This window comes from Callithrix jacchus, chromosome 3 (genome assembly GCF_049354715.1).
Source record: "Callithrix jacchus isolate 240 chromosome 3, calJac240_pri, whole genome shotgun sequence".
Taxonomy (NCBI): domain Eukaryota; kingdom Metazoa; phylum Chordata; class Mammalia; order Primates; family Cebidae; genus Callithrix; species Callithrix jacchus.
Genome location: NC_133504.1, coordinates 119,601,417 through 119,622,440, shown reverse-complemented (window position 1 = coordinate 119,622,440; position 21,024 = coordinate 119,601,417). Strand labels below are relative to the sequence as shown.

Here is a 21,024-nt window from a genome sequence, read left to right as displayed (position 1 = left end):
GAAGAACTATTTATGGAGTACTAACTCTGAGCCAGGCGTCATGTTAAGCACTTTACATGAACTATGTATCTCATGTTTCTAGTCTACAAATGAGGAAACTGAGGTCTTGAGAGTATAGGTTATCTTGCCCAAGACCTCTCAACATGTGTGTGCAGAGCTGAGACTCCAAGCCAAGACTGATTCCACAACCAATGCCTTTAGCCATAATGATTTCTGCCTCCCTAATATCCTAGAAACAATAGGCACACTTCCATCCTCAAAGGACAAAAGGTCACTTCATAGAGAAGTATTGCTACAAAGATGGAGCTTAAAACTCTGGTGTTTGATGCCATAGGCTCTTCAAATTCCTACTCTATCTTCTGCATTCATTTTTTACTATAAGTATTATTGTGATTATCATCATTATTATTTCAGACAGAGTCTCACTCTGTCACCCATGCTGGAGTACAGTGGCATGATCTTGGCTCACTGTAACCTCTGCCTCCTGGGTTCAAGCGATTCTCATGCCTCAACTTCCTAAGTAACTGGGACTACAGGCATATGTCACCATACCCAGCTAATTTTTGTATTTTGGAAAAGACAGGGTTTTGCTACATTGGCCAGGCTGGTCTTGAACTCTGATCTCAAATGATCTGCCTGCCTTGGCCTCCCAAAGTCCTGCAATTACAGGCATACGCTGCCACGCCTGGCCTATTCTTGAGTACCTCTGTCACACAGACACACAGGCACAGAGCTATAAAACTCTTTGTCTGTAGTCATTTTTCTTGAAGTCACTTGTGAAAAGCATAAAGCTTCATAAACAATGAAGATCAACTCTCTTTTCTATTTATCTTCTTTAACCTCTCATCACCTGTTTTCTTGTGGAATCATAGCTTTGTACCCTGAAATGGGACAAAGAGTGGCAGTTTAGGAAATCCTCACAGCTCTCTTTTTGGGGTACCCATTTTTAATACTGGATTTTCTTTAACAAAAGAATGAGAGGTATAGTAAAATTTTAACAAAAGAAAGAATAAGAAGAATAGTAAAATGAAGTTGGTAGAAACCCATGAAAAATAAAATTATTAATGTCTCTGAATAATACAAAGCAAAAGGACAACCTGCCACATAAGTTTGTGTTTTGTTTTGTTTTTAACCATGAAGACTCTGACCATGATTCTTTAGGATTGGATTCCTTTGGAATTAGAATGCTCCTGTGGAGGTAAAGACAACCTGTAAATGTAGTTGCTGTCACTGGCATAACATGGCATTGCTGATATACTGAACACTGTTATTGGAACCTCAGTGCCACCAGAAATCACTTTCCCCTATTTGAAGTACCACCTTTTCTTTGTTCAGGGGTAATACTTCCATCAGTTAATAAAATAAGGCATTATCTAATAAAACAAAATCATATTTTTTAAAAATGATAAATAATGTATTTATAATGCCTTATTTTATGGGATGGAGATGGGACAGAAAATGAAGAGAAGCTAGACGAGAAGAGAAGACAAGAATAGTTTTTTTTAAAGCAGTCAGGTTTATTGAGGTATAGTTTGCATTCGATAAAATCCCCCATTTTGAGGTGTATTGTTCTGTAAATATTAATAACTGTATACAGTATTATAGTCTTGTGATCACAATCATAGTCAATATGTAAAATAGTTCCATTACCCCAAAGTCTCCTTTTTATAGTTGCTCCTTTACCCCCAGTCACTCATGACCACTGATCCGTTTTACTGCTATAGTTCTGTGCTTTTAAAATTGTTGGGTGGTTGGAATCAAACATGTAGCCTTTTGTTTTTGTCTTTTGCCATATGTTTTTGAGATCCAACCACATTCTTTCATGTATAAATAGTAGTTCCAAGAATAACTTTTAAAGAACTTTTAAAACAGTGGCCCCTATAGTTGACTAGAATTCAAAAATCCCCATAATGCAGAAAGTGATTTTTGGTGGCACTGAGGTTCCAGTAACAGTGTTCAGTATGTCAGCAATGCCATTTTATGCCCTACATCTTACCAGCCAGCAGAGTTCTGTGCTTGGTTGGATTTGAAGGTGGGTAAGTCTTACCTTCCCTTCTGCCAGTCTCTGGAGCTGCTGGAACAATGCCTTATTTTACTATTAATTGGGACTTATTTTACTATTAATTAATTACTTTAGTTGCAAGTAATGGAAGTATAGTTGAATTTGATTGAACAAAAATGTAAGGCCAGTTATAATGTTGCAGGGGTGGCTCAGACCTCAAAGGCACCAAGGGCAGTTGTGCTCCAGAACAGTCTGAAAGCTAGGACTGGGAAGGGGAAGCAGAAATCTACTCTTCTCTCATCCATGTGCCTCTTTGCTTATAGGGTTCATTCACTCCTCCTCTGGTTGTCTCATAGTGAAATGCTGAACCTGACTGCTGGCTCTCAGGCCAGTTGCAAATTGCCAGGAATCAGCCATCCTTCCCTGGTCTGTCCACAATGAGTATTTGTAGGGTGGTGGGGAGTGAGGGGAGATGAACAGCTCTGTAATACAGACATTGCAAACCTTGTTACTGGGGGCCCACTCACTTATATTGGGCAGGGGTTAGGGAGAGCATTTGTTAGGAAGAGGGAATCATAGAGAACTGGTCAGAGACTGTAAAAGATTTCTTTCAATTCTTCAATTTAACCATTAGGCTGCAATATATTACTAGTCTGCCTTGGCCTGACAACTAATTTTCAGCCTTTTCTTTATTCAGTTTAGAAAGAAAGGAAACAAAATGGTTACATAATAATTATTATTGCTATAAAATATTTAAGAACACACAGTATTTTTACCTGAATCTTACTATGTTCAACTTTATCTGGTAGCTTTTCTTTATAGTGTATTATATTGCTGTAGTGATGTCATCCAAATTCTTCCCTACACATAACCTGAAAATGTTTTTAAGCCTTATCTGTCTGAAGTCTAATGTAATGATTGTATTTTCTCATTCCTTTCTTTGGGACTTCTTTAGGAAAGGTTACTTTTTCCTGAAAATTAGTGACCAGCAGTTCTTCTCTGAGCCACAGTTGATCAACATACAAGCATTTTCAACACAGGTAATAAAATGGCTAAGTAATTTATAATTTTACATGCCTACCAGTTCTCAAGAACAAAACCCAGGTTTCCTGTGGATTTAGTGGAAATGATTGCATGCAATTGGTCTAGTCTTGGTTTCCTCATGAAATGCCACTGGAGTAATTTTTAGGACTTTTGGGTAATCACAAAAACAGTGACCAAAATTACTAATGCTTCCCTGGTACTTAGTGGTACAGTCTTAGTGTTTCACGTAAGCTACTCAGTTAATCCTTATGCTAATATTATGGAGTATTATTGTCTCCAACTTACAGACAAGTAAACAAAGTCACAAGAAGGTTATGTAACTTGTCTATGGTAATGTAGCTAATAAACAGGGGGTCAATGTTTGTGCCCAGTAAATCTGGGTACAGAGGCAGTGTTCTTAACTGTTACCTTATGACACCTAACTTTACTATACTGAATCTGCTAGTGGCCTTTCTGAATAATTTGCAGGGTGCGGTGGCTCATGCCTGTAATCTCAGCACTTTGGGAGGCTGAGTCAGGTGGATTTCTTGGGCCCAGGAGTTTGAGGCCAGCCTGGGCAACATGACAAAACCCCCATCTATACCGAAACAAACAAACATAAAAAATCAGTTGGGCCTGGTGATACATTTCTTGGGAAGCTGAGGTTGGAGGGTCACTTGAGCTCAGGGAGGTTGAAGCTGCAATAAATAATGATCATGCCACCATGCTTCAGCCTGCACAATACAGTGATACCCTGTCTCAAAAAACAAAAAACAAAAAACAAGACAAAAATACTCTCTTTATTTTTAGGTAAAGAAGTTTGTTTTATCTTTCTCTAGTATGTGAAATTTGTAACAGTTAGAGAATATAATTAAGGATCTATTTAAATGAGGTGCCAGTGTGGCCATCAACAAAACACAGACATGAGGAAGTTGGTAGATGCTCTAAAGCTCAGTGTGATGGCTCTTCATTCACATCTCTCTTGAAAACTCATCTCTTATCATTCATCTCTGTCACGTTGTACTTATGGGTCCAGAATACATATAGTGGTAACTGCTCTGGGAACTGGGCTTGAGGGATTGAAGAGCTGAAATGTGTGAAGAATAGGGAAATAGGTATATCTGTAAGTTATGAAAAGCAAGAGTGGGATATCCTCCTGGGGAACCAAGACTAGCTAAATATCCAGATCTCAGTATCATGTTATTCGTGATTCAAGGAAGGACACTAGATTATTGTTTTTAATCTGATGTTTTTATATCTTTGGCCCAAAGATGAAAGGATCATGAATAACAACATAGACTTAAACCAGAGTGGCTGCAAAATGGTATTAATAACCCAGTTCACCTCCTCTTGATGGTATTATCAAATCAGGAATAACTTGGAGTTTAATGATTCGAAAATGATCCTAATTTGATCTCATGGGTGAGCAAAATTTTGTTTTAATTAAAGCTAAAACAGGCTGGGCTCAGTGGCTTATGCCTGTAATTGCAACACTTTGGAAGGCCAAGGTTGGTGGATTACCCAAGGTCAGGAGTTAGAGACCAGACTCACCAACATGGTGAAACTGCATCTCTACTGAAAATACAAAAATTAACTGGGCATGGTAGTAGGCCTGTAATCCCAGCTACTTGGGAGGCTGAGGCAGGAGAATCTCTTGAACCTGGGAGGCTGAGGTTGCAGTGAGCTGAGATCATGCCGTTGCACTCCAGCCAGGTCAACTGAGTGAGACTCTACCTTAAAAAAAAGCTAAAACAGGTGATCTCTGTAAATTTAGGACAGAGGGCTACATCCAGTCTTACAGCTTATGGGTTTAGATGTTTCTTAGTCCTTACACTCAAAAGCTTTGTTTTGTTCTTTTTGTTTTGGCTAATAAAGTTACTTCAATGAAAGATCAAAGGTAGATACTGGCAAGTCTTCCTAATCTGACATGGTGAGTTCCCATGGTTCCCCAGGTATTGCTTGTTTGTTTTTCCACAATCAAGTGAGTATATAAGGAGGGCACATTTAATTTTATTTATTATATGAGAAACTTTTATCATTTTAAGTCTTTAAAATGGAATTTTAGAAAATAATTTTAACTTATTTTTGTTCCTTTAAATTTCTGCAATATTTCAATATGGTCTTGAGCCTCCTTGAGATTTTCTCACGCAAGTTAATTTCTTCTTTTCCATTTGTGGATTTTGACATCACCTTTGACTTTTCCTTTTTCAGAATAGGAGGGTGTCACTCCTTCCCATGTACAGAATCACAGTTGTAGAATTCTTCCTTGGGAATTCTGAAGAGTAACTGTCATCTAATTTCCCACTATGTGACTATGATAATGATGCATTAGGCATTTCTTTAACAGAGATTGTAATTTCCAGGAGGCAGGAGGGTGCTTGGGTAGTTTTAAAAGAAAGCCATTTGGATTAAAGAAGGCTGTGTGTTGTGAAAAGTCCTAGATAATTCTACTTCAAATGATATTTTTTAAAAACTGAAATAATATTTTCTTTGGCTTCTGGCCTCAGTTTTTTTGGTTGACTTTGTTTTTTCTCTATTGTGGTTCATTAGCTTTTATCTTTATGAAAGAACATTTTATCTCCTTACTCAAGTTGGTGGGAGGTAACCTGACAAACCTAAGAAAAACACATTAAATTTTACTATAATAAATTAGCAGTGTCACATGAATTAGCCAGGTGGTTGTCTTAGTCACCTAGACCATAATGTTGGCAGGCTTTGTAACCTGATTTGGGGTGGGGCTCTATCAAGAATTGGATGAGAGTACTGAAGAAAATTACTGGGAAGGACTAGAAATAGCATGAGCTCAGGATGCAGAAGTAGCCTCCTCTGAGTTAGTATACTACAACATGGCCTGGAGTGAAGTGTGTCCTCCCAAAGGCAAGCCCCAAAATTCCATACCTCTTATTAGTCTCTCTTTGGATATAATATAATTTCTCAGGATAGCAGAGAAATTAGAGATTTAGAAGCTAGCAGCTCTCAAGTCTTGAGGGGGCTTGATAAACCTCTAGAACCCAGAGGTGTGAAGTAATATCAGTTGTTGTGTTACTATGATTGACCATGTCTCTGACAAATGCGATGGAAAAGTTTGGTGCTTTGCTAGAATACCTGGAGTTTCTCAAAAATCATAGACATAACAATCAGGTATTTAGTCCACTGAATTGTCCTTTCTTTCCTTATTAACTGACTCTGCTCCTTCCCTTCAACTCCACAGGCCCCCTATGTGCTGAGAAATGAGGTTCTCCATATCAGCAAAGGAGAGAGGGCAACCATCACCACTCAGCTGCTTGACATCCGAGATGATGACAACCCACAGGATGTGGTCGTAGAAGTAATCAATCCTCCACTTCATGGCCAATTGCTCCAAACACTTCAGTCCCCAGCAGCCCCTATCTATCAATTCCAACTGGATGAACTCTCTAGAGGCCTTCTCCACTATGCTCATGATGGCTCTGACAGTACATCCGATGTTGCAGTCTTGCAGGCCAATGATGGACATTCCTTCCGTAATATACTGTTGCATGTGAAGACCGTGCCTCAGGTAGGTGTCATTCCTAGAGTGACAGTTTTCTTGCACCTAGATGTGAATGTCTGCTGATAATATTATTTTATGATACAAAGATATGGGTAGTCATTCATTTATTCAAATATAACCTATTACATAGAGGGCACTGTGTATCTTGTTAGGAGCACCGTTGATCTGTCCCCATGTTCTCTACAAATTGGGACACTTTTGAGCTTTTTTTATCGAGGTACCACCATAAGAACTTGTTATTATCCACTAATCCTTTTGTCTCCTGCCTGAGCATAACCATAAGAATCAAGGTATTCCTGTTTTTATCTGCCCTTCAAAAACAGCTCATGAAATGTGAAGTTCATAGTCAGATAATCTGAATGAATCAAAAAAGTTGAGTTCAGCCATTCTTTTAGCTCAACTAAAGTAGAATGAGCAAACTCTTGGTAATCCTAAGGATCTTTGCCCTAGGGAGTAGGAGCCAATAAACGGCATTGGGTCAGGTGCAGTGGCTCATGCCTGTAATCTCAGCACTTTGGGAAGTTGAGGTAAGAGGATCACTTGAGCTCAGGAGTTCAAGATCAGCCTGAGCAACATAGATAAATCTTGTCTCTACGAAAGTTTTTTTTTTTTTAATTAGCCGGGTGCGATGGCATGCACCTGTAATCCCAGCTACTCAGGAGGCTGAGGTGGGAGGAACACTTTAACCCAGAAGGTTGAGGCTGCAGTGAGCCATGATCACACTACTGCACTCCAGCCTGGATGACAGAGCAAGACCATATCTCAAAATTAAATAAATAAATAGCATAGATGCTCAGCCTGAGTCATTGACATGCCACCTTTTTTTCACCATATCCACAAGCACCTGTACTATTATTTACTTAATATTTTTCTTTGTATCAACTTACTTTTTATTGTGGCCTCATCCTAATAAATAATACTTATTAAATCATGGGCTTAATGTAGAATTATACTTTTTTTCTAAAATACTAAAATTAATACATAACCATTCTACAACATTTTGTCCATATACTACCAAAAATGTTCTTGGATACTGAAAATGAGATGGTTCTCACACTGTAGGAAATACTGGGTTAATACATTGCTAGACCAAAGGGACCTGAAAAACATTTTCAAAACTAAACAATATTTGAATGTCCTTTTCTCAATTGCGTCAAGAATGGCTCTTTCTTGTGGTAGTAGATTGGGAAATATAATTCTTAAACATTTTATTTCAAATATCACTGCTTACTGAAGTGTCATTAATGGTTAGCTAGAGAGACTGATTTGCTGAGGACAGTTTAAAACCACTTGTCACTTTCTCATCAGTGATCACTCAAAATTTGCGATTGATCCGGTTGATCCTGTGAAGGTGAACAGCTGAATCTAACATGGTCTGCTAGGTAATTTCTCAGTTTCCTGTCTTGTTATTTGCAGCTGCTGAAAGCACCGAAGGCAGTATGAGAAAGATGGGAGCGAGTGAAGGCTGATGAGATGGGGTTGGCAGATAGCCACCTTGTAGCTCATCCTAATTATCACACTCTTACAATTGCCCTGGGAGATGATAGTTCTGGAGAGATGAAGTCTAGACAGACAAAGAAGTTTTCGTTTCTTCCTTCTTGGTTTCTTTCCAAAGGTCGTTAGAGGATTTCAGTGCTACCCTGGCAGCTGCCTTTCCTGTTGTGACTTCCATTTCCATGTTTGAAGCTCAGTTCAGTGTATTGTATAATCATTTTGTGTGGAATGGCTCAAGATGGGAGGACATTTCTAGGATTTTAGCTGCTTTGACTACCTGAACAAAACCAAGAAAAATGAAAATTTAATTCATAAATAAACCACAAGGCACAGAGTTTTGGAATCTTTGTGACTTGTGAGTCATGTAGGTATTTGCTGTATCTGTCTGTGATTCCTGAAAAGTGAGTTTAAGTTCTGCCCTGTGCCCCTTTTCATCCCTCTCTCCTATGATGTTGTGGTTACCTGCCATGGATTGGAAAAATGAAACCTGTGACTGGAGCCTCAGCATTCATCAGGAAGTACTAATAACGCACTTGACAGCAATATTGGCAATCTTATAAAAATATGTGCTAGTTTTCCTTTTAGGAATTCAATTTTTTTCATCATCTCTTATTTTCTTATCTCTTCTGCTGATCTTTATAATGTCTTGGTAAAGGAGGTTAGAATAGAGGCTATGGGACCTTAATTTTTCTAATGGAAATTCTATTATGGGTAGAAGTTTTTTGGTTTTGTTTTTGATATTAGACACTAAAGCTTGGATGGGAATTGTTCCATTTGATCTCATGATCACTCTGTGATGTTTGCATAATTATTGTCTCTAATTTTCCAAAAGAGGAAACAGAAGCACAAAGAGGTTGAAAAACATTCATTTTCATAAAGGTGCTTAGTGCTGGAACTATGATTTCATCTCAAGTGTGTCTGCCTCCTACACTTAACTATGAGACTCTTTTCATTCTAGCTAGTATTTTTCAGTGTGTTGGTCATATATATCCTTATCCCCTTAATGGATAGAAGGGAGACAGTAATTTAGTCATTTTCTCAATGTTCTATCCAAGCTGGGCCCCAAGCTTTCTATAATCTTTCTCTGAAATCACTGCACCTTGTTACAAGTGAGAGTATTTATAATTATTAAGTATTCTGGGCCCAAGAAGAAAAACCTCCTCAACTCTTATGGCTTCTTGTAGATGCATTGTCAGACATGACTGATTTCATTCTAACAGCCACTATTGAGGATGGGCATGTAAGTTCTTACCCTGTGGCTGCCTAGTTATTAAATCTGGAGTGAGGCTGATTATTGGCTGATGTCTAGCCAATAGTTTAAATGGATTGTGTTTAATTCCTAGTGAAAGAATTACAAATATTATTCAACAGAAAATGCAACCTGTCAAGGTAACTAGGAAGGGATCGAGAAAGGAACCTATGTGTGAACAGGGATTATTTCAGTCTTACTCTCTTGAGTAGAGCACGTTGTAGGAGTTCAGTACTTTTTTTTTTTTTTTTTTGGATTGATGGATAATGGATGTATGCAATGGCTTGAGTGAGGCTGGTGCCTGTGTTTCTGCCTTCCAATCCATCTCTTGCATCAGATGAGAAGCCCTTAGGGCACTTCTGTGGTAGCCTATCTGGGACTGAGTAGAGAAGCTGTTAGTTCAACCCTTGTTTTTCAAGTTCTACATCACTTCCCCCAAACTTATGTTTTTATCTTTGGCCTGGCAGTGATTGACTGCCACGAGTTGCTGAGGAGAAAATATAACCAGGACTGATGTCGAAACATGCTCTGTTGGAGGAAGGAGGTAAAAGAAATAAAACAGATTAAAAAGTAAAAAGAATGCTCTACTGAACAGGCTTTCATTAATTGGGGGGATTACTAAAGCTAAGCCTGCTACAGACATGATTCTAAAGCAATATGACATCTAATAAGGGCTAAAATGTGGACAGGGAAATGTCATACTTATTGGTGGGCTTCTCTCTACTGCTGGGGTTTCAAGGAATTGCCCTCTTTTTCATTCCTTAAGATACCTCTGGAAATCATGCCTTTATTTCCACTCTGGCAATACATCTGATGAACTTTCTGAGCTTCTTTGTTATTCTTTGTACAGCATTTTCTTCAACTGGGTAACGCTTTCATGTCAAATGTCCCCAACTGTCATGCTAGGAAGTAGATGGAAAATTCTATTGCTGAGAATCCTCTCTGGCTGTTTATCTGTGGTAAGGCCCATGTACAGATAAATAGCCCTGTGGTGTTTTCCCTCAATGTCATTAATGCCTAACTCTCATTTGTTGTCTTGCAAGGACACAGTTTGATAATAATGACATTTATGAGAATTACAAATATCAATGGCATAAAAATGTTTATTTCTTGTAAACATTTTTAGACTAACAGTCTCTATCATGAATAACTAAATCCTTGGCATATATGAGGGGTTCACCTTTTGGTGGGTTTGATTAGATTGTTCAATTCAGTGTCTTATAAGGTGCATAATTAGAAAACGTTTGCTTAAATATACATATACTGGTTTAAATCTACATGGAACAAAGGTTCTATACTCTTGACTTGAAATAGCAAGCTTCTGGGGCTATTATACACATTGACAAATAGAAACAGTCCAATTATCTTTCCCTCTTTCTTTATGCTGCTAAATTCACCACTGCACTCCATCCCACATGATCTTTTCCACAGTGTCCTATGAGATTAAATTTTAATTTTAATATAAATGAGCCCTTGCAAATTAAGGTATATTTTTACAGAACATGTAAAATTATAAGGTCACTTTTACATTCAACATTAGTCATCTTCTATTTAGTGAGGTTTAAAACTTTTATCTTGAATATTTTGGCCTAGGGTTAGAGTACATTATCATTTCAGCTAACGTTTTTCATTTAGGACTCAACCTTTAATTTTGGGGGGAAGTTTTCATTTTGTTTGTGATCTTTTTTTCTCCAAAAGATGGAGGCTTATGCCATCATTTCTGGTTTATAACATTAATATTTTTATTTGTAATATGATATATAATGGCTAAACTTTATTACCATTTCTGCATGCCTATTGTTCTATGAAATGAATTAGAAGAACCATTTAATTTAAAGCACTGTTTTAATTATGCCCCCAGTTTTACTTGTTGGGGTTTTATTGCCTGCTAATGTAGTCCTCTGGAGGATCTATAAAATATTATTGGGCAGATTATTCAGCTGATAATATAACTAATTTCTTGAGCTGGCAGGGATATATATACCACGTGCAGAAAAAAAATACGAGGAGATACAGAAAATTCTAAAACGTCAGAACCATTGGGGAAATTAAGTTAAAATTTGGCTTTTTGGACACCTTAAATGTAGAACAGATGATCTGTACTCTTCCATCCATCTCTTCTTGAATATTCCCTGAACCCTCTCCAAAAGAAAACAATAATAAGAAACAGATATGTTCATCATGATGAGTGGGAAGATTACTGCTGCTTCTTTTTTTTTTTTTTTTTTTGAGACGGAGTTTCCCTGTTGTTACCCAGACTGGAGTGCAATGGCACAATCTCAGCTCACCGCAACCTCCGCTTTCTGGGTTCAAGCAATTCTCCTGCCTCAGCCTCCCAATTAGCTGGGACTACAGGCGTGCACCACCATGCCCAGCTAATTTTTGTATTTTTAGTAGAGAAGGGGTTTCACCATGTTGACCAGGATGGTCTCGATCTCTTGACCTCGTGATCCACCCGCCTCGGCCTCCCAAAGTGCTGGGATTATAGGCATGAGCCACCGCGCCCAGCCTCTTTAAAAAAAAAAAAAAAACAACACCACAAAAACAAACCATTTTACTGACGAATGATTGACATGTAAAAAGCTCTACATATTTAATGCATGCAACTTCAGTTTGAGGATAAACCTGCTGTGCAGATGCAACCATCACCACTATCCAGGTCTTAGACATATTCCTAACCTCATAAAGTTTTCTCCTGCCTTGTTTACTGATTTTATTTATTTGCTTATTTCTGTGGTAACATAAGATCTACTCTCTTAGCAAGTTTTATATATACCAGTTTCTTCCATGTTGTTGCAAATAGCAGGATTCCCCTCATTTTTAAGTCTGAATAATATTCCATTACATATCCATTTATCCATTGATTGACATTTAGGTCGATTCTGTATCTTGTTTATTGTGAATAATGCTATAATGAATGTGGAAGTACAGATATCTCTTCAACATATTGATTTCATTTCCTTTGGGTGTATATCCAGATATGTGATTGCAGATCATGTGGTAGTTTGTTTTTTAAGTTTTGAGGAGCCTGCCTAGTGGCTGTATGAATTTATTTTCCTTCCACCAGTGTACCAGGATTCCCTTTCTCCAAATCCTCTCTAACATTTACCTTTTTTAAAAATAGCCATCCTGACAAATGTGAGGTAATTTTGCTTTGCCTTTTCCTCATGATTATTTATGCTTTTAATATACTTGTTAGCCATTGTATGTCTTCTTTGGAAAATGCCTATTTAACTTTTTTGCTCATTTTTTAATGATTTGAATTTTTTTGCTTTTGAGTTGTAGGAGGTTCTTATATATGATAGATATTAACCTCTTAGCAGATATTGGTTTTACACTTATTTTCTCCCATTCCATAGGTTGCCTTTTCATTTTGTTGATGGTTTCCCTTGCTGTGCAGATGCTTTTTAGTTGGACATAATCCCATGTATTTTTGCTTTTATTTCCCATGCTTTTAGTGCTATATCCAAAAAAATGGTTGCTAAGACCTATATCAAGGAGCTATTCCCCTATGTTTTCTTCTAGGTCTTTTATAGTTTCAGGTTTTCTGTTTAAGCCTATAATCCATTTTGAGTTGGTTTTTGTGTATGGTGTAATTTCGTTTCTTTGCATGAGGCTATCCAATCCCAACACTATTTATTGAAGAGACTATTCTTTTCTCCTTTCCTTTTATTATATTCTTTGCACTCCTGTTGAAGATTAGTTGGTCATAAATGTGTGGATTTATTTCTGGGCTCTCTCTTCTGTTCCACTGGTCTATGTATTTGTTTTTATTCCAGTACCATAATGTTTTAATTACTGTAACATTGTAATGTAATTTGGAGTTAAAAAGTCTGAGGCCACCAGCTTTGTTCTTCTTGCTCAAGATTGCTTTGGCTATTTGGGGACTTTTGTGGTTCCATATGAATTTTAGGATTTGTTTTTCTGTTTCTGTGTAAAATGTCATTGGAATTTTGACAGGAATGGCATGAAAACTCTGGATTGCTTTGGGTTGTATGGACATTTTAATAAAATAAATTCTTTCAATTCATAAAATGGGATATCTTTGCATTTATTTGTGTCTTATTCAATTTCTTTCACCTGTATTTTATAGTTTTCAATGGCATATCTTTCACCTTCTTGGTTAATTTTATTTCAAATTATGTTATTCTTTTGATGCTATTATAAGTAAGATTATTTTCTTTAATTTCTTTTTCAAAGAATTTATTGCTAGTATATGGAAACACAACCGATTTTGCATGTTGGTTTTATTTTACTAAATGTGTTTATTAGTCCTAACAGCCTTTTGGTGGAATCTTTAGATTTCTTTCTATATATAGGATCATGGTATCTGTAAATATAGACAATTTAACTTCTTCTTTTCCAATTTGGATATATTTTGTTTCTTTCTCTTGCCTAATTGCTCTGGCTAGGACTGCCAAATAAGATACTTGGTATGATTTCCATCTTCTTAAACTTTTTAAGACATCTTTTGTGGCTTAACATTTGTTCTAACCTGTGTTAGACATCTGTTCCATATGTGCTTCAGAAGAATATAAATTCTGCTGCTGTTGTATGTTATATTCTATATATGTCTGTTAGGTCTATTTGTTCCATAGTGCTATTCAAGTCCTCTATTTCTTTATTGATTTTCTATCTGGATGATCTCTATTGTTGAAAGTGGGGTATTGAAAACCCCTACCATTATTGTATTGCTCTTTATTTCTTCATTTAGTTCTGTTAATATTTGCTTTATATGTCTAGGTGTGCTAATGTTATATACATAAATATTTATAATTATTATACCTGCTAGATGGCTTGACCTCTTTATCATATATACCTTCTTTGTCTCTTGCGATGTTTTTTTACTTCAAAGCTGTTTTGCCTGATACAAATATAGGCATCTCTGTTCTATTTTGGTTTTCATTTGCATGGTATATTTTTTTTTCCATTCCTTCACTTTCAGCCTATGAATATCCCTAAAGTTAAAGTGAATCTCTTTATATGCATTTCGTAGTTGGATCTTGCTTTCTGTCCATTCAGCCACTCTTATGTTTTTTGACTGGAGAATTTAATCCTTTACATTTAATTGTTGATAGGTAAGGACTTACCTATTGCCATTTTGTCATTTTCTAACTGTTTTGTAGTTCCTCTTTTCCTTTCTCTCTCTTGCTGTTTGCCTTTGTTATTTGATGATTTTTTTTTTTTGTAGTGGTATGTTTTGTTTTGATTTACTTCTCTTTATTTTTTGTGTATTTACTGCAGGTTTTTCTTCATGATTACCATGAGGATTACATAAAATATCTTACAATAGTCCATTTTAAGATGACTAACTTACCTTCAATTGCATACAAAACTATATACTTCTCCATGACCCTCATCATTTTATGTTACTGATGTCACAATTTATATCTTTTTATATCATGTATCCATTTAAAAAATTTGTAGTTATATTAACTTGTAATACTTTTTTCTTCTAACTTGTATACTAGAGTTAAAACTGATTTACATAGCACCATTACAGTACTATTCTCCCTTTGATTATATTCTTAGCTTTTCCAGTGGGCTTTATACTTTTTTTTGCGGGGGGAGGAAGGCAGGAAGGGAGGGAAGGAGGACGGTAGGGAGGAAGTAAGGGATGAAGGAAGGAAGGAAGGGAGGAAGCAGGGAGGGAGGGAGGAAAGGGAAGGAAGGAAATCAAGCAATGAGAGAGACATTGCCGACCTGAATCTAGAGGTTTACAAGTTGATTTCTTTTTTTCTTTTTTTTTTTTTTTTTGAGAGAAGGAAAGAAAAAAAATAAGTAAAGGAGAGGAAGAAAGAGGAAGAGAAAGAGGGAGAGTAAATGGAAATATTGCTTTATTTTGAAAAAAATTGGATATTAATAATGGCCAATCAATGTTTCATTTAAACTTATGGGTAGGTGTGATGTGGTATTGACAAGAATGTATATTTTGTGTATTTGAAGTGGAGAGCTCTATAAATATTTATTAAGTTTACTTGTTCTGGATCTGAGTTTGAGTCCTTGATATCCTTATTAATTTTCTGTCTCATTGAATCTAAGTCTCGTATCTGGGTGTTAGGATCGTTAGCTCTTGTTGTTGCATTGATCCTTTTACCACTATATCTTTGTTGCTTTAAAATCTATTTTATCCCATACGAAAATTGCAACTCCTACTTTTTATTTATTTAGTATTTATTTTTGCTCTCCATTTGGTTGGTAACTCTTTCTCCATCCCTTTGTTTTGAGTCTTTGTGTATCCTTGCATGTGAAACAGGTCTGGATGTAACATGCCATTGGGTTTTGGCTGTGTCTTTTGATTGGGGGATTTAGTCAATTTAAATTTAGGGTTACTGCCATTTGATGTTGACTGGCTGTTTTATCCATTCGTTGGTGTAAATTCTTCTTTATGTTGGTGCTCTTTACTTTTTGGTATATTTTTAGAAAGGCTAATACTGGTTGTTTCTTTCTGTGTGTAATGCTTCTTTCAGAAGCTCTTGTAAAGCAGGCCTGGTGGTAATAAAATCTCTGAGTTCTTGCTTGTTCATAAAAGATTTTATTTTTCCTTCAGTTGTGAAGCTTAGTTTGGCTGGATATGAAATTCTTGGCTGAAGGTTGTGTTCTTTGAGGATGTTGAATATTGGCCCCCACTCTCTTCTGGCTTGTAGAGTTTCTGCTGAGAGATCTGCTGTAAGTCTAATAGGCTTGCCTTTGTGGGTAACATGACCTTTCTCTCTGGCTGCCCTTAGTATTTTCTCCTTCGTTTCAACCCTGTTGAATCTAACAATTATGTGCCTTGGGGTTGCTCTTCTTGAGGAATATCTTTGTGGTGTTCTCTGTATTACCTGAGGTTGAATGTTGACCTGCTTTGCTAGTTTAGGAAAAATTTCCTGAATAATATCCTGAAGGGTATTTTCCAGCTTGGATTCATTCTCTCCGTGGCATTCAGGTACACCTATCAAACGTAAATTTGGTCTTTTCACATAGTCCCACATTTCTTGGAGACTTTGCTCATTTCTTTTTATCCTTTTTTCTCTAATTTTTTCTTCACGTTTTATTTCATTAAGTTGGACTTTGACCTCTGATATCCTTTCTTCTGCTTGAACAATTCTAGTGTTTAAACCTGTGCATACTTCTCTGAGTTCCTGTATTGTATTCTTCAGTTCCATTAATTCACTCATACTCCTCTCTAAGTTGTCTATTCTCAATAGGATTTCATCAAACCTTTTTTCAAAGTTCCTAGTTTCTTTACATTGAGCTACAACATGTTCTTTTAACTCACCGAAGTTTGTTATTATCCATTCCTTGAAGAGTGATTCTGTCATCAGGATGTGCTCGTTCTCCATCAAGCCTTGTTCCATTGTTGATGTGGAACTGTGATCATCTTTAGAGGGAGAGGCGTTCTGACTTTGAGTATTCTCAGCTTATTTACGCTGGTTTCTTCCCGTCATTGTAAATTTATCCTCCTGCTGTCTTTCAAATTACCAACTTTTAGATTAGGTCTCTTGAGTGGATGTCCAGGTTGTTAGTTCCCAGGGCCAGAGCAGCTGCATTAAAACTTACGGTGCTTTTCTGCCCAGGATTCTCCTGTCTGGCTTCCTTCTTGTGTCCGTAGTAGGCGCCTCTGCCTTTCCGGGGCTCCAAACCTTGGTCAGAAGGGGAACCGGTCCCGTTTACTCTGTGCTGAGCGCTGCCGCACCGAGGTACCGTCACAGCCGCTGCGCCTGGCTCTGGTGTCCTGCTGGGGACCCATGCGGGTCCTCCGAACCTGTTTACTCTGCTCCAAGAGCTGCCCGCAGAGGTGCCGGTGGAACTGCTGTGCCGGCCACGAGAGTCGCGCTGGCCATCCGTGTGTTTCCTCCACTGGGGGATCTTTTGCTCCGTGAGCGACCTGAATTTGTCTGAAAGTGTGGCATCCTCTAGTTCTCCGCGCCTTTCCTGAGAGCTGCAGTCCCGGGATGTTAGCGATCGGCCATCTTGGATTGTTCCTCGGTTTTATACTTTTATGTGTTTTCATGTTGCTAATTAGTGTCCTTTCATTTTAACTTGAAGAATTTCCTTTAGCATTTCTTATAAGACAGGACTCTAGTGGTAACAAACTCCCCCAGCCTTTGTCTGGGAAAGGCTTTCTTTCTCCTTCATTTCTGAATGACAGCTTTGCCTGGTAAATTATTCTTGATTGGCAGTTTTTTCTTTAAGTGTTTTGAATATATCATCTCATTTTGTCAGAAAACTGCAAGGTTTCTGCTGAGTAATCTGATAGTCTTATAAAATTCCCTTATATGTGACAAGTCATTTTTTTCTTGCAGCTTTCAAAATTATTTGTGATTAACTTTTGAGAATTTTGCTGTGCAGAAGCTTTTTAGTTTAATTAGTTTCCATTTGTCAATTTTGGCTTTTGTTGCCATTGCTTTTGATGTTTTAGTCTTGAAGTCTTTGCCCATGCCTATGTCCTGAATAGTATTTCCTAGGTTTTCTTTTAGGGTTTTTTATGGTTTCACGTCTTATGTTTAAGTCTTTAATCCAGCTTGAGTTAATTTTTGTATAAGGTGTAAGGAAGGGGTTTAGTTTCAGTTTTCTGCATATGGCTAGCCAGTTTTCTCAACACTGTTGATTAAACAAGAATCCTTTCCCCTTTGCTTGTTTTTGTCAGGTTTGTCAAAGATCAGATGGTTGTAGATAGATAGCATTATTTCTGAGGCCTCTCTCTGTTCCATTGGTCTATATATGTCTGTTTTGGTACCAATACTGTGCTGTTTTTGTTACTGTAGCCTTGTAGTATAGTTTAAAGTCAGGTAGCATGATGCTTCCAGCTTTGTTCTTTTTGCTTAGGATTGTCTTGTCTATATGGGCTCTTATTTGGTTCCATATGAAATTTAAAGTAGTTTTTTAAAAATTTTGTGAATAAAGTCAATGGTAGCTTGATGGGCATAGCATTGAATCTATAAATTACTTTGGGCAGTATGGCCATTTTCACAGTACTGATTCTTCCTACCCATGAGCATGGAATGTTTTTCCATTTGTGTCCTCTCTTATTTCATTGACTAGTGGTTTGTAATTCTCCTTGAAAAGGTCCTTCACATCCCTTGTTAGTTGTATTTCTAGGTATTTTATTCTCTTTGTAGCAATTGTGAATGAAAGTTCACTCATGATTTGGTTCTCTGTCTGTTATTGGTGTGTAGGAATACTTATGATTTCTGCATATTGATTTTGTATCCTGAGACTTTGCTGAAGTTGCTTATCAGCTCAAGGAGATTTGGGGCTGAGACAATGGGATTTTCTGAATATACAATCATGTCATCTGCAAGCAGAGACAATTTGACTTCCTCTCTTTTTATTTGAATACCATTTATTTATTTCTCTTGCCTGATTGTCCTGGGCAGAACTTTCAGTACTGTGTTGAATAAGAGTGGTGAGAGAGGGCATCCTTGTCTTGTGCTGGTTTTCAAAGGGAATGCTTCCAGCTTTTGCCCATTCAGTATGATATTGGCTGTGGGTTAGTCATAGCTCTTATTATTTTGAGATACAGTCTGTCAATAGCTAGTTTCTTGAGAGTTTTTAGCATGAAGGGGTGTTGAATGTTATCAAAGGCCTTTTCTGCATCTATTGAGATAATCATGTGATTTTTGTCATTGGTTCTGTTTATGTGTTGGATTACATTTATTGATTTGTATATTTTGAACCAGCCTTGCATCTTAGGGATGAAGCTGACTTGATCATTGTGGATAAGTTTTTAACATGCTGCTAGATTCAGTTTGCCAGTATTTTATCAGGAATTTTCTCATTAATGTTTGTCAGGGATATTGGCCTGAAATTTTCTTTTTTGTGTGTGTGTCTCTGCCAGGTTTTGATATCAGGATGATGCTTGACTCATAAAATGAATTAGGGAGAAATTTTTCTTTTTCTAATGTTTGGAATAGTTTTAGAAGGAATGGTAGTAGCCCCTCTTTGTACCTCTGGTAGAATTTGGCTGATGATAATTTGTCTTGGTGATGACTTCTTCATGTTCTATCTATTTGGAGTTCTCTGGGCTTCATGGATTTGAAAGCTTCTTTCCCTTTACAGATTTGGAAAGTTTTCTGTTATTATTTCTTTAAATAAGCTTTTTGCCCTTTTATCTTTCTCAGCTTAATTTGGAATTTCCTTTATAGGTTATGTTAGTGTATTTGATGGTGTCCCATACATTCTGTAAGCTTTGTTCATTCTTTTTTATTTTTGTTGTTATTCTTCCTCTGACTGGATAGTTTCTAATGATCTTTGGGTTTATGGACTCATTCCTCTTTTTGATGGAGTTTGCTATTGAAGTGTTCTATTGAATTTTTCAGTTCAGTTGTTATATTCTTCAGCTCTGGAATTTGATTTGTTCTTTTTATGGTTTCTATCTTTTGTCAAACCTTTAGTTTTATGTGTTGTTTTCTTGAGTTTGTTTAGTAATCTACTTAAGATTGTTTTACTTCTTTAAGATGTCCACTGTGCTTCTGTAAGATGATTATTTTGAATTATTTGTCAGGCAGTTCATAAATCTTCATTTCTTTGGGGTCAGCCACTGGAGCTTTATTTGGTTCCTTTGGTGGTATCATGTTTTTGTAGTTTCTTTTATATGTTCTTTGAAGGCTTGCATTGCTATGTTTGCATTTGAAAAAGTGATCACTTACTCCAGTCTTTACTGCCTGGCTTCAGGAGAGAAAGACCTTCACTAGTCAGCCAAACTAAAGATTTGAAGCTCTTCTAAAACTTTTTCTCTTGATGTCTCTGTTTCACTCCTCTTGTTCTCTCTTTAGGGGAAGTCTTATGATTGTATGCCTTCTCTTGATCCTGCACCATCAAGCAGGGTTCTGAGAGCCTTTGTTTATTTTCCTCATGTCAGTTTCCTGAAATATTTAAGGTTGCATGCCTTCTACTCAGTTTAGCAGAGTCAGGCAACTGTTGATGTGTGTTTTTGCTGTCTACATGGGCTCATATGCACCATCTGAAGAGACTGTATGTACTCCCTTCACGGGAGTATGGCGTGCTGGCTATAGGAAGGGGTGCATGGAGTCTTGGGGTACTTGTTAGCTCATTTGTATATCTGCAGGTGAGGTATCTTACAGGGTTTGTGAGCATGGCTCTTGGTGGAGCTCATTAGCCAGTTGGTAGAATCTGCAACTGTTTGTTGAAATCTATACAGTGGTTGCTGTAAGCCTCTACCCCTATTCTCTGCTCCTTCCTGTCCCCAGACAGCTGAGGAGACATATTAGTCCCCTTAGTGTTCTGGATGGGGTAAGACAGAAGCTGATCTCTTAGGCAGGATCTCATGAGGCTGGGGAAGCTGGGTACTCACTTCAATCTTACTTTCCTCTGTAGGAGAAATTGTGGGCTGAAGGGATCTCTCTAAGCCTTGAGTTGTGCCTACTTAGAGGACAGTATTAGGTTAAAATGAAACTATTTTTTTTTTGTTTCATTGCCATCTATTTTTTTTTCTTTTACTCCATTGGGCTCCTGGAAACTTTCAGCTAGACCCCAGGCTCCTATGAAGGCATTGTCATCTGTAGGTGGTTGTGAAAATTAGTGTTCTCTAGGGGGTTTAGAGCTGGAATCGCTTATTCTGCCATCTTGTTGATTTCCAAGAATTATGCTTTTTTTTTCCTTAGACAGTATTATCTCTTTCTCCTTATGCACTGTAAAAAAAAAATTATTCAGAAATGGAGGCATATGTGTTACCCTGCTATAGACATAAATATTCTAAAAGGCCCAGCTGTGAACCTT

At 37.3% G+C, this 21,024-nt stretch overlaps 1 protein-coding gene across 4 annotated transcripts in view; it reads left to right on the top strand.

Moving 5' to 3' along the window:
* Positions 1-21,024, top strand: part of FRAS1 (Fraser extracellular matrix complex subunit 1) — a 470,538-nt gene that overhangs the window by 296,614 nt on the left and 152,900 nt on the right. For all 4 annotated transcript variants that reach the window (XM_035293463.3, XM_002745679.6, XM_078367938.1 and 1 more), the window contains 2 exons: positions 2,958-3,042; positions 6,237-6,563. In XM_035293463.3, coding sequence (XP_035149354.3) covers positions 2,958-3,042; positions 6,237-6,563 — 412 coding nt within the window. The remainder of the gene's footprint in view (positions 1-2,957; positions 3,043-6,236; positions 6,564-21,024) is intronic.